The 13,943-nt window shown below is 42.3% G+C and overlaps 1 protein-coding gene across 3 annotated transcripts in view; it reads right to left on the bottom strand.

Moving 5' to 3' along the window:
- ADGRF5 (adhesion G protein-coupled receptor F5) overlaps positions 1-13,943 on the bottom strand; it is a 41,129-nt gene that overhangs the window by 15,114 nt on the left and 12,072 nt on the right. For 2 of the 3 annotated variants that reach the window (XM_041480817.1, XM_041480818.1), the window contains 9 exons: positions 9,079-9,230; positions 7,805-7,948; positions 5,610-5,670; positions 4,876-5,040; positions 3,273-3,452; positions 2,783-2,910; positions 2,281-2,339; positions 1,487-1,629; positions 448-654 (listed from right to left, as the gene is read on the bottom strand). In XM_041480817.1, coding sequence (XP_041336751.1) covers positions 448-654; positions 1,487-1,629; positions 2,281-2,339; positions 2,783-2,910; positions 3,273-3,452; positions 4,876-5,040; positions 5,610-5,670; positions 7,805-7,906 — 1,045 coding nt within the window. In that variant the 5' untranslated portion in view covers positions 7,907-7,948; positions 9,079-9,230. Of the gene's footprint in view, positions 1-447; positions 655-1,486; positions 1,630-2,280; positions 2,340-2,782; positions 2,911-3,272; positions 3,453-4,875; positions 5,063-5,609; positions 5,671-7,804; positions 7,949-9,078; positions 9,231-13,943 lie in introns of those variants that run through there. The other variant, XM_041480819.1, reaches the window with a different exon arrangement.

The following is a 13,943-nucleotide window of genomic DNA, read 5'->3' as shown; positions in this document are numbered from 1 at the left end:
CCCAGAAAAATGCCCCCAGTTTACCTGTTTCTGATTTTCAAACATCCCTAAACATGCAAAACTGTAACTCTGAACTCTGATTTAATTAGGTCATGTGTGTGTAGGGGGCAAGGTCATTAAGGACAAATTCAACCACAGCCTCCAGTCACCACACCAAAAGGGTGGGAAGGCCTCACAGCCATGCAGCCAGCACCATCTCCCTGGTATGATAATGAAGCCTGGCACTGAGAACTCCCAGTCACGTACAATCACTTCACTCAGTTCATATCTTACTGGCAATGCCAGTCAATAGGTAGATCATTAACAAAGACAACAGGAAAATTATGAGGGGCAGTGTAATCTTCACATTTCCTCTAGAAAATGCAGACACTGCATTCATCTTTGCTTTTTATAGAACTAGCCACAATAAAGATTTACATCTGCTGTTTTAACAATGGAAAATCATACCAGAATCCTTTGTTGTAACATTGGTAATTTTAAGAGTTGATCTTCTGGATTCTAAAACTGTCTCTATTGAGTACCGGGAGCCAGCTGAGATGGTCTGGTCAAAGTGATACCAGGTCACATTGGAAAATGTTGAATTTATCTCACAGGTCAGTCTTACTGTGTCCCCTTCAAAAATGTTCGAGGGTTTCACGGTGAAGTTTGTCTGATCTGAGAAGACAGAGAGCAACATTCTGCATTACTGTCACTTCAGCTCACATCTTTTTGGTGTCTTCCATCTTATAGGGGTCCCAGGTGTTTCATGTCAGCTGCAGGGTACCATCTCTGGTACAGCCCATGGGATTTTCCCTCAACATATTCTTTTAGTATCTTTCTCAGCTAAAAATTCCAGAAGGTTTTATGCAGAGTTAGAAATATTATTATCACCACCACTACTTTCTAATTAGATAAGCTGGGAGGAGAAGCAACCAGGTTGAAGTAATCCTCTGAGACAGACAGTCCAGCACTCAGTGCACTGAGAGCAGAACACCTCCAGGGCACTTGATCAGCAGCTGAATTGTAACACAATGTCCAGCAGCAGCATGGAAAATGTGCCAAGGAAGTCAAGGGGAATGTGTTGTCATGTAAACTGCAAGAGTTTTATGTTTTGCTTTAAAGAGTAGGAAGCGTTGGCAGCCTGATGTTCTCAAAGCTGTCTCAGTTCTGGAGGTGAATTAAGGGTGTTCAATCTCTCTCCCCTGGACAGAACCCCATCAGGGATCATTTAGAATCATTTAGGCTGGAAAAGACCCCTGAAATAATCAAGTCCAACCAATAACTGACCAGTGGAGTAGCTGAAAGTTTTTCATGGGAGGTACTGCATGCATGGTCCTCTCATGAAGGTCCTAAGCTTTGGTGACACAGGATAAAATGAAATAACTAAGAATTAAATGTTTCTTGAAAGTTCAGTACCAAATCATCAACAGTATAGGGCAGCTACATGATTCAGGCTAAAAATACTAAAGTAAGGGTTGAAGGAAAGTACTGAGAGCTTTAAACTTACTAGTGATTACTCTTGTGAAGGTAAATGGGTTTAGCTGGTACGATGAATCCAGAAACTGTGGTACGGCTCTGTTGGAATCTCCAACCTGAGTGAAGCTTGCTGCTCCTGTTCTTACTTCAAAGTTCACAAAGACACTTCCAGGGCTAAACAGATACAAGAATGAGATGAGCACCAGAATTCAATATCCTTGGATATCAGTGGTTTTCTGTGTTGTGGTGACCCATCTTGCATGGATGGGAAGACCTCACAGGACTCCCCTGTGGAGACTCCTCTTGGAACTCAAAACTTATTACACTAAAAAATTGTGCTACAGCTCTTCCCTGAAAAGAAACACCTTTATGTGACACCTTCCTTGTCTGATGTTTATTTTTAGTAAACTTTCCTTAGGAACCTAAAGTGCAGCTGCATTTAAATATGTGTGGACAGCAGCAATGTCTCTATTATACAAGGCTGTATCCAGAGTCAATGTGCTATTCATCTTCCTCATGGCCTAGGAAGTGATGTTAAGTTTATTCACATTCTTTTCCCCTTTGGGTGGAGCACAATCTTTTCCATAAAAGGCTTTGCTCCAGATGGGGAATTATTGTGTTTCTTGGACTTTTGCACAGTGATGAATGCTACCCACAATCCCATTTCCATGTTCATAGCTGGGCTTCGCTTTGCAGCAATTACTCTGTTATTCAGTGTGTGCATGCTGGGAGTGGGTTCTAGGCAGAGTGAATTAAACTTTGCTGACTTGTGTCTCCTTGAGGAAGATTTGTGTCTTCTAGGAAAAAATGAAATTATTTACTTACCTAAAACCTGTTACTGTTGCTGATACAAAGCCTGGTAAACACCTGTAGCTGGCATTAAACTGTAAACAAAGACAGGTGAGATGGTGTAAGTCCTCTGTGTATTACTGCAGTGTGCTTAAAATAGGAAACTCTCCATTCCTGATGTGAGTAAGGACATGTAGAACAGGCCTGGTGCTCTCCTGGTGTCACGGAACACATTTCTGTTCATGGTTTCATTCCATGTGTACCCACATGGATTTAAGCTAGGACAAATAATAGGATTTTTTTTCCCTGCTTTATATACAAAAGATGCCTAAATACTTCCCAGTGTATTAAAATAAATGGGAATATTTTCAATGGAGTCAGCTTTGCTCCACTTTGCAGCTCCCACTGCTGCACTTCCCAGCTCCCCACAGAGACACTGACCATCCAGCACCTGAGGTAAACACCAGGCACTTGGGGTAAACACCACATTACTTAGGGGGCTCTCAATCTTCAGAGATAAGAAACCCAAAGTCATTACCGCTCTTTCAAGGTCTGCTTTGTATTTTTGGTATAACAGAGAGGAAGAATCCTTGAGATCGTCCTGGAAGTCTGAGTCAAGTCTGACTGACATGTTCATTACAATGGGCTCTCCCATACCACATGACTCTGTGAGGAAAGACATAAAAATAAATGCAAAATAATAAAAAACAATGCTTATGAAGTGAAAAATCTGTTGAAAATCTGATGAGATTAAACTTTCTTGGCTCAGTGAAAGCTGAAAGTCCCAAAGAGGAATGGGAGTGATTCCAGGAGCTGGGGCTCCAAATGCCACTAAATATCTGCAAGTGTTTGGGTCAAGGTGGGCCCATATCACAAGGAGAAGAGCTTTAGACCATCTCTGCAGACTTTCTACTTTTACAGGCTGTGTGGTTGCCAGCTCAGACCTAATGTGCTTTTTCATCACACCTTTCATCTCTAAGCAGTGTGTGAGCTGCACAGCAATGGAGTTCTGCCCTGAGTCTCCTCACCTTCAGTCTGGGGCTCACAGTAGGGTCCATAGAAAGGCATTTTCTGCACGTAGCCACAGGGCAGGGCTGGTTCCGGGCTCAGAGAAGGGCAGGGCATCACATCACTGCACACCGTGCTCGGCCAGGCATATCCATTTTCACAGAAACAGCAGCTGCTATTCTCACCACTGGGCAGGCAGACTGCAGTCAGAAAGAGAAATACCATGAGAATGGTAAATGGGGCATAGCTATTGCAAGATAAATATTTACCTTTCTGTGTCTTCATGACAGGGATCTCAAAAAGTTGCCCTTATTGTGAGTTCACTTGAATGATGCTATAATGATGACCTGACAGCTTGCAAATTTTACTCTACTAATTGTAAATGACTAAAAAGAAATGGGAACCAGACTGCTACAGGGAAAAGTCTGATCAATTGCTTTCAAGTAACTGAATGGAGATGTGAAGTCTGATCCGAAAAATGTACCTGGCATACTGGCCAGGGTCCCATAATACTTTTCAGACTGAATGTTTTTATGTCATCTGAGCTGAAAGCAAGTGTATAGGCTTTTAGAGATTGTAAGAGCAAGATCATTCAGAGTCCCAGTGGCTAATGAGGTGTTGTGTTGTTCTGGTTGTTCTGTCCCCTGGCAGATGGTATGTGAGAGAAGGTAGCATAAGCACTAAGTGCTTTAATGCACTAAAAAACAGAAACCAATCAAAAACTCAAACCAAAACAAAACCAAGCCAAAACCAAAACCAACAAAACCAAAAAATCAAATCAAACCAAAACAAACAAACAAAAACCAAAACAAACAAAACCAAAACCCCCCCCCAACCCCCCCCCAAAAAAAAAAAAAAAAGGCAAAACAGAGCACATCACTAATTTTTTCTGCTCTTAATGTGTCATTGGCAAAGTAAGATATTAACATATTTAGTTTCACACATTACACGTGAGCCTGAAGGCCTTTATAAGATGCATTTACATGTTGTTCTGGAAACTGTTGAACACTTCCTTTTGCTTCTTTATGGCTGAGTGATAAGAAGGTATCACATCTCCTCTGCTGTTGTAAATGCTTGGTATGTTTGTATGTGTTCTGCTGTGTTACTTGCACGTGATGCTGCACAACCACAACTCGTGTAATAAAACCTGGCTGATATCTTGCCCTGTGAGAACAGGTTAAGGGAGCTCTATCTCATTCAGCCTGTGTCTGTCAGGGTCAGAGTACAGCCTCTTACAGCCATCTACGTTCCAGATACAGGAGGAGGGAAGTAAACAGTCTGATAACTGCTGTCACAGCTTCCTGAAACTTGAAAGTAACTCAGACTGCTTCTTAGCCAAACTGCAACAAAATCCTTTGGTTCAGGCTTCCTCCGGCTTTGTCCCTTCCTTAGGAAAAGCACTCAGAGCTATTCCTAATGCCAACATTATATAAAGAGGAGTGGTGAGAGACAGATAAAAACTGTGCTGTTGTCCTACAGCTTCAGCCTTGCTGGGTCTTTCAGCAGGAGCAGAGATGGTTCAGTTTTGCTGATTCTGAAGATGATGGGTGGTAAATGTGGGAGACATCAAATACTGACAAAACCCCACATTATCCGGAATAAACAAATCAATAACCAACCCACCTGTTGTAATGCTGATGTTTGAAACTGTTGTTTGTACATTTGAAATATTAATTGGAAGATCAATGTTTTTGAAATAGTCTTTGATTGGCTCCAGATAAGATGAATCCTGCAGGCTTAATTCAATGCCAAAAGTATGCTCCGGAAGGGGGAGGTCAAGAATAAGCACTGAAAGAGAAATAGAATGAAACTGCAAAGCTGTGTTTGAGGGTAAATCACAAATTGATGGCCTCTAGTTTAGCATTGGGGGGTCTTTGTTGCTATTTAATGGTAGCTTAGTGTGGCATTCTGCTTAGGAAATCTATCTGCTTCCCACTCAGCAGATATTCTGCTTCTGTTCTATCTGCTCCTTGTCTGACAAAAGCCAGATTTTTTTGCTGTCAGAGCATAGGAAGCTGATACAAATGACATAATATATTCATAGAAGAGCTGTCTCATCCCTTCTCTCCTTAGAATCAGTAGGTTGATGGGTTGCCAACCACAGACTGAGCCATTTAGGATTATCTTGTCTTTATCTCATCCCATGACTTTTCTCACTTTATCCTTCTGATTCTGTTCCCCAACACACTGAGGGAGAGTGAGCAAAGGGCACTGTGGTGCTTGGCTGGGGTTAAACCACAACCACACTTTGTCCTTGATGTTCCCAGTTCAGTACATCAAGAGATGCTGTCCCTGGCAGTGATTTCACCCTGGGCCTACTGGAAACCTGCTCTGTTACCATACATTTGTGTACGTACTGTTTCGCTTCTGCCTTTGCATCTCTGGGTAGAATCTTTCTTGCCCTAGCGTGCTGTCAATCTGTGGGAGAAAAAAAATAAAATGGTGAAGCTCCGTGACAATAACAAAGTGAAACTTCAGCTGCTGTTGATGGGAAAAGAAATTAGGGAAGAAAATACTGACATAGATCATTTTTTCCCACCAATCTTGGCCTCATCTCTCCAACTTCCCACCCCATCTTCCTCTTTAAACAGAAAATTTCTTTCTTCCAAGCAAGGAAGGGTTAAGCACCAGCTGAGGGATGTACTGAGTTTGCAGATGCCTCTTTGCATATCTGTGCAAGCCAACTGTCCCAGCTCAGGAGGATTGTTGTGTCTGAGCTTCAAGACCACTACAGGGCTGACACAGTGCACTTAGTCCTGGGCCAGCTTTGTGAGCTTCTTGGGAAACCTGGTCACTCAGCCTTTGAATCCAGAAACTGGACTTTGATCACCTTTTGCTTTCCTCCTTGCTCAGAGCTCCCACCCCTGCAGCAGCAGAGCCAGCCTGAGCAGGAGAAGAAAGGGGACTGAAAAGCCTTGGCTTCAGCTCAGTTTCCAGCTCAGCTATTTTGGGGCCATCAGTAGCACACAGCTGACCATGGCAGGGTTAGCACCATTTCACTATGGCTGGGTTTACACAGGCTGCAGCCAAGCCAGATCCAGACCGTCTTATCTTTTTTTTAATTGTGCCCTAAAAATACATTGGCACCACTGTTAGCAAGAAAGGCTAAAGAACAAGCAAAGACACAGGCAGGAAATTTGCAGCTTTGCCAGTTTCTTGGTTCCTACTGAAACCTTTATTTACGGAAAGGGTGAATAGCTTGGCAACTCTCGAGTCGTCTCTTTACATACAGGAACCATCTGGTGTGTGATTAGAGCTGGGTTTTGTATCACAGCTGTGCTGGGGTGAGGATCCCAGGCAGTGCTGGCACTTTTTGCACTGCTGGGATGGTACCTTCGTGTTAGAGGCTGGCTGCAGGAGTTACAGAAAGTGCCCTGTGACCCACATCCTCCTCCAGCTTTGGACTCAGCGGTTTCCTCTTTCAGTTATTCTCCCAAACAACCAAAGGGTATTGCTAGGTTGCTAAATACTTCACATATTTCACACCATTAAGTAATGACTCATCTGCAGGCTGTCCCATGATCAGTGGTGCTAAAAAAAAGGTGTTGCTTTTTTTCATGAAAACTCCAAAGTGCTGAGATGAAGACAGCTTGAAAAAACAGACCAAATTAGATATTTGGCCACTGTTAGACATCTGCTGAAGCACAGATGGGGCTGCTGCAACCAGACATATCTTGCTTTGCCAAAGGATGGGGTAGTGGTAGAAAGAGCTTGAGTTCCCACCTTTCTCTTCATGTTTCCTTTCCTTTTTTTTCAACTTTCTCAAAGAAAGAGGTTCTCCATTTGCCCATAATGGAGGAGATAAAGAAGTATTTTCTGGTCTAATACTAATTGTGATGACCAAGAGTTGGTAGATTTACCACATTATATTTACTTCCATTTAGTTAGAACCTTAGTTTCTCTGTTCCTCTTTTGTATTTTTGTTAGGGAAAATTTGTCTTTTTTTGTTAGCGAAAAATGTGCAAAAACTGTCTGTTAACAAACACGTGTACAGGAGGAAGCACAAAATGGCTTTCCATAATTCACACTGTTGGTGAAACAGAAAGGATCTCTGAGGATTATTGAAAAAGTGGAAAACTAAAGTAAAATCTCCGTTCATGGGCAACATCTAAACACAAATCACTCAGGAGTGGAGTTTTGGTCATGTGCACTTGTCCTGCTGCTGAGACAGTCCTGTCACCTACCTGCAAACATGTCACTTCTAGATATATTTGGTTTCTCTCTCCTGGGATGGGTGAATTCCATCCAGGAGCAGTGCCCACATATATGTTATGTAGACTTAGCTCCAGGGACAGCAGTTGAAATCCCTTGCAGACCAGCACAGTGAGAAACAAAATGTGTTTTGTTCAGTGCCTTCTGGAGGGACTTTAAACTGGGAAACATGAAGAGCCCAGTTTTGGATTTCTCCATCTCTTTTACACACTCTGGATTCAGATTCCCACCCTGGTCTCATTCTGACTTCTTCCAAGCTTTTGTGGGTGTAAAGGAGAACATCAGGGTGATACAAGCAGAGACCCAATGAAAACCGGTGGGGGTGGGGAAGGATACTCACTATATAGGACAATGGATAGAAGTTTGAGTCCTGTAGTGTCTGGCAGCAGGCTGAGACCAGCAGGAACAGGCAGTGGAGACCTGTAGTGCTTGGGGATGGCATTTTGCCTGGTGACTTTGCTGTGCAGCCTCAAGTCAGCTGTATCTGCTCAAAACAGGAGAAAGAAATTTGTTTGAAGAAAGCAGAGTTCTGAGCAGATTCCTAACAGGGACAAAGGAGGTGCTGAAAATCTGCCATGAGAAAAGTTGACTTTGGATCTTCAAAGTCAACCCTCTTGGTGGTACTTGGGAATTGCACAGCCAGGAGATGAGGAAGCAATTAGGAATGTTGCTGCAAGTGAGGGCCTGTCCTCTTGCAGCAGGGAGAGCTCTGCCACCTGCTGTATCCCACTCTGGAGAGGGTTGTAGCATCACCATGGGCTCAGGTACAAATTTCTGTGTGTTTGTTACCCCTTGGCTAGCAATGGACACAATGAAGAGTGGCATTTCCTGGAAAAAATCAGTGTTATCTTGAGGTTTTAGCAAACTTCTCCATTAATTGCACTGAAGTTAACAAATAGGTAAACTAGAATCTAAGGACCATGTCACACAAGAATATAATGTGGTCCCTGAAATCACACACACACATACCCACACCCCCCACACCCCAATAACATTTTCTACCTCATTAATTCCTGAGCTAATGTAGTCACACAGCAGACTGGATGATGACACATAAAGGGAGAGGTAAAACATTCATGGACCCTTATAACAAATGCTGACACATTTATACAACCAAGGGGAATAGAGAAAGGGAGGTGAAGAATACATAAAAGATAAATATTTGGCTGTGAATATGTACTTTCTGGTTATTCCTAAAAAAGCACTTTCTTAGCTCCAGAATTAACAACTAGTAGAGAGCTAAAGAAAAGAAGAAAAAGGCAGAACCCAAGAGGATTGTGAAAATCATTTTAAGCACTGAGGAAAGACTCTAAGCACAGTACTGAACAGTGCCTGAGTGGATAACATCAGCCTGATTAAAATCATGAACTCTTGTAAAATTGCAATCTTTTCCCGTTGAAAAGGCTGTTCATCCAAACTCAAATTTTGCAAGGCAGTGAGTCACTAGGGGAAAAGAGAAAAATCAGCACCTCCTGAATGCACCAGTGGCTGCCTATTGCAACCATCATTTATCAGAACTGGTGCTCTCAGGCAGGCTGAGGCTTTGCTGGCACTTTCCTGCTCAGATGAGTTCATGACAGAAAACAACAATATGAACATGATCTGTGGTCTCACCTGGTGAACTGGAAGAGGATGGCAAGGAGTTTATAGCCAAGCATGTACTTGATATCACCAAGGTGGGTGCCCAGCAGGGATTTGTGACTTTTCTCACCAAATGTGGTTCTTAGAGAGATCCATCTGGAGTGGGACTTCGCCTGGATACTGACCTGGAGGAGGCAAAAGTAGGGATAAATTATTTTCTGTTCCAATACAGAGATGTTATCACCAGAGCTCTGAAGGAATGAGGTGTAAGCTTGTACCTTACTTTTTGTTCTCAAGTGATGTGGAAAAGGCAATGATCAGTGATGCAACACCATGGGAAATTTTACTTGGTTGAGACTAACAAAAGCAAAGTCTGCCTGTGAAGGTCTGCATTGGGGTCACAGGAGACTGAGTGACTTGATCATGAAATTCCGAACTCCTAAATGTAAGGAGAAATGATCATGGCAGTATGTATTCTGTGATGGACTCTGAACTGACAATTACCACTCAGAAATGGGATCTGAAGAAAATGTCAACTGAATTCTGAGATGCAATTAAAGAAGGAAAATTAATTTTAAGATATTTTAGGATAGTAATGGAGGGAAAAGACCAAAACCAAAACAAAAAACCCAAACCCTCCAAACCAACATAAACCAAAACCAAAACAAGAGTAAATCAAAACAAAATAAAATAAACAAAGAAAGAAAAAAAAAACCCTCTTTTATCTAGACATCTGAGCTAACACAGTATAGCTGCTCTTATACTCCTATACAGGAAAAACCAGAAAGGACATCACAGTGATTCAGAGTATCTTTTCACCCCACATCAAAATAAATTAAAATAAAAGAGTGTTACAGGCTTTTTTTAATCCTATCAACGAATGGCTAAAGAATTGGGGGGGGAAATGTGAAGAAATTTTTTCAGTTTCCTGGGCATGTCTGTCAGTATATCCAGAATTCTACAAAAGAGACTATTTTCCTATTTTGAAGACATCATCGCCTTGTAACAAACTCAAGACTTCCATGGATCTGGCTGATCCCAAGATCACAATTGATTAAAGTGGATCAAGAGGCAACCATTATAAGCTTGACACAAGTTCCTGAGATTGTGACATGACTTAGTAATTGAAGCACTAACTAAACAAAGGTCTCTGGTAGCTTTGTATATTCAGCATATTCTCACAACATAGGGTAAAAAAACTTAATCTGCACAAAGAGTTCGTGTTACACTGGTAACAGGTTGATGAAACAGATAATAGAAAGGCAAAAGGGTCATTAAACAAAATTTATGATGAGGGTAAACAACATCTGGCACAGTTTTGCATTTATCTTTTGCCCTGCTCCCCAACTTGCCTTCATATTCAAATGTGGTGGCTCAGCCTCTATTTTCAAACACATCTTTTGTGTGACTTTATGCAGCTGACAGCAAACACCCTGTTAATTGTACATGTAAGTCACCATATAGAGGACAATTCATGTAAATGAGAGCTGGGCTGCTACTCAGGCTTTGGTAGCTGTTTAAAGCTCCAAAACATTCCAAGCCACTATCTAGAAAGGCAGAAAAACAAACAAAAAGTTGCGAATGGGGAAAAGTATTAAATGTTGTTCTCAAGCAATGTGGCTGTTCCCCTTGTTCATTTAATTTCTCAATGAATAAAGCATTGCTGTAAAACTTTTAGTGAGAAAATTCTCAAGTATCTGTCTGCCTTCAGTGGGTAAAGCACATGTGCAGACACATTCCTCATTTCTCATACAAACTGTCTCCTGGGAAACAATAAGTATCTTCAACTTATAAAGACCCAGAAACCTAAAGAAGTCCAGATTTGCTATGAAATGCTGATTCTCCACAGCACTCAGGGAGAGCTCTGCTGGAAAATATTGTTTAAAGTTAATTCTAAAATGCAGAGGATTCCCAGAGGTAAATAGCAAGGTCTCATTTTAACCCAGGACGTAGGGGAGATACATGGCCTTCTTATTAATTTTTCTCTAAACTTCTCTTTTTCATGAATACTGTAAAATAATTACACCTTCTCTTGCAAATCCACCCAGCACAATAGTCATCATCACACATTTTAGAAAATAAAGACAACACCCAGAGATTTAGTATGATTTACCTTCTTAGGTAGCTCAAAGAGATCTTCCAATTAGATTCATCTCAAACATCATCTGATTTCTACATAGCCCAGTCTGCTCTCTCAAAGACAAATTAAACCACAGGAACTTTTATAATTAGTTGAACAAGTTATTGTTGCCCAGAAAAGAAGTTGGCTCTAGAGCCTGCACTCAAATTTCAAGTGTGAGGCTGAGCAGATATGCCACTGCAGAAAACCCACAAGGCATTTTAAGAGGAGATATTTCCTGATACCATTCATCAGGTTGTGCTCATTATTTCCCCCTGCACTGATCTGAGTCCCTCAGTGTCTTAGCTGCAGATTAGTGGACTAACTTGTTCCACTGCTGTTACTCACCACCTTTATTCTAACAAAAGAGGGTGTTGAGGACTGAGAGCAGCAAAATCATGTTTTGTAGCTATGGCAAAATGTCTGTGGGCTTCGACTTAAACTATAAAGGAGGAAACCCCTAAAATTTTCCTACCTGAGCTGGCAGCCTGCTTGCTGTGGGCTGGGCCTGGAAGGCTCTGTGGAGACACATTTATGCCCTTGGAGAAGCTGCACAGAGATGCAGACCTGTGGCTCTGATGGGTATGGGAATTCCCAGAAATCAGGGGAAATTCTGATGTGCTATGTATGTTTCTACATTGAACAATGTGTGGAGCCAAGAACACACAAATAGGGGACATCTGCCCAAGTAACAGTGGAACCCTTGTCCCTGCAGTGTTTGATTACAGTTGGTTTATCAATGGAATTTGTTTCCACAGCAGTGTGTGAGGCAGTGGCTGACTGAGCTCTGTGGAAACCCCTGGGATTAAGCTCATGTTGTGGGGAAATTATTTTTTAAACACTGATTAATTCAGGAGGCAGCTCTGTTTCCTTTCCTGCAAACCTGCTCACCTGCTGCTCCCTGCAAGGTGGTGAGTCAGACCTCAGCTGTTTGCAGCAGTTTTAAGGTGATTAAATTGGCATGACTGATGCCCTTGTTGCCCTTACAGCATGTCTTTGTCTTCACTGTTGTGGTGCCTTCGGTCTGATTTATTGCCCACCCAAGCTGGTTCAGGAATCTGGACAAGTAGAAGGCCAAGGCTACATCTGGAGCACTTAATGCCACCACCTCTCTCTCTGCAGATTGGTTTTATTGATGGCCTTGTGCTGATGCCTTCCAGATTCTTACTCAGTTTAACTCCCTGTCCCTGCAGAAAATTAAAGCAGCAATAAGGTGTCCAGCTGACTTTCATCTGACTCTGATCAGCTTGGAGAAGGTCCCAGTTAGTGCCAGAGCAAGGAGAGGAGCAGCTGAGTGGCCCCAAGCAGGGAAGGGAGATGGAACAAGGGCTGGCAGACAGGGCAGGAGGGTAAGGACAAGGAGGACCTCTTCCTTTCTGCCCTGGCAAGCTGCTCAACACGAGTTCATGGTCTATCCTTCGAGAAAAAGCCAATTTCTCCCAAAGTTACTCCCTTGGCTGACTGCTTCTAGGTTTGAATGTGCAGCAGTGCCAGTGCAGAGGCTGAGATGAAGAGGCTGCAGAATTGGCTTAGGCTGAGTTACCTGTGCCACCTGCGTGGTGGAGTCACACTTTCCACACTGCCAAGCCTTGACTGGAAAATTGGGCTGTATTAAACCCACTGTCCCCAAACATCCTTTTTTCCCCTTTGCTTTTGTGCTTTGTTTTGTTGGGTTTTGGGGTTTTGGGGTTTTTTTTTCAGTTTTTTCGGGTTTTTTTTTGTGGGGGTTTTTTTGTGATTTTTTTTTCCCCAAAAATTTATGAAAGAGAATATTGCAGTGTGAGAATGGGAAAGAATGTCACCAAGGCTTTCTTAAAAGAGGGTTTCTGCTCAAGGCTTATCATCAAACTGCAGCCTAAAGGTATGAGAAATCTTGGTTTACTTTGCAGGAGAATGTGAAAATTATACAATGTCAGAGCATTAAGTATGTAATCAACTTGGTATGTGAGCACAGGGGATGTCCTGATCATCCTGATGTTTTTTCCTGTACTCATTCATCATGTAGTCATGTCACCAGAAACTGTGAACTTCCTGGATTCTAAAGTCTCAACCCCACAACATTTTTATTTAAACATTTGATCTGCAATTAGCCTTCCCAGGCTCAAGAAAGCAAGAGGTGTGCTAGAGGACACTTGCTCTGAACCACAAGTGCTCATCCAAGCCAGGGCAGAGCCACAGGGATCCTGTAATTCACTGGAAATGTGCTGTTGCAAAAGCATGTGAACACATTTCATCTGTCACGAAAGACAGACCAGGGTAGGGCTCCCACATGGCTGCACCCTGGGAGATACTGTTCAAAGAGAAAGCAAATGCGGAAATAACTTAGAAATGAAGCTGTTGCAGCTCTCTTGGCTCACCCATCCTCATTCCAGTCCTGGGCATTCACACTTCAGTCTCATGTCTAGAAATTAATCTCAGCAATTTGTCATCAAACCCCACTGTCAATTGTATCCAAACACAGAAAAAAGATGCCAGAACCTCTCAGAAACTGGATGCAACACTGCAGATTCTTACACCATCTGATATTCTTGAGTCTGAATTTTGTGTGTTTTTAACGTGTGATGACAGAGCGAATCCCAAGCATATTGGAGCTAATAGGTAGATTACTTTGAGATAACAGTTTTTGGGGTGAATCTGACAATGCTGGGGATTCATTTATTATCTCTATCATATGACTTTAGATAGTTTTGCCCACCTCAATCTTGCAGAAATTATTCTGAAGGGAGTCCTAAGAAATTGCTACCTAAATTCACTCACTGTGACGATGTTGAAATATTAT

The sequence above is a fragment of the Pyrgilauda ruficollis genome, unplaced genomic scaffold (assembly GCF_017590135.1).
Source record: "Pyrgilauda ruficollis isolate IOZ18807 unplaced genomic scaffold, ASM1759013v1 scaffold54, whole genome shotgun sequence".
In the NCBI taxonomy this organism is placed as follows: domain Eukaryota; kingdom Metazoa; phylum Chordata; class Aves; order Passeriformes; family Passeridae; genus Pyrgilauda; species Pyrgilauda ruficollis.
The sequence above is the reverse complement of the archived record's forward strand: the minus strand, read 5'-3'. Positions and strand labels throughout refer to the sequence as shown.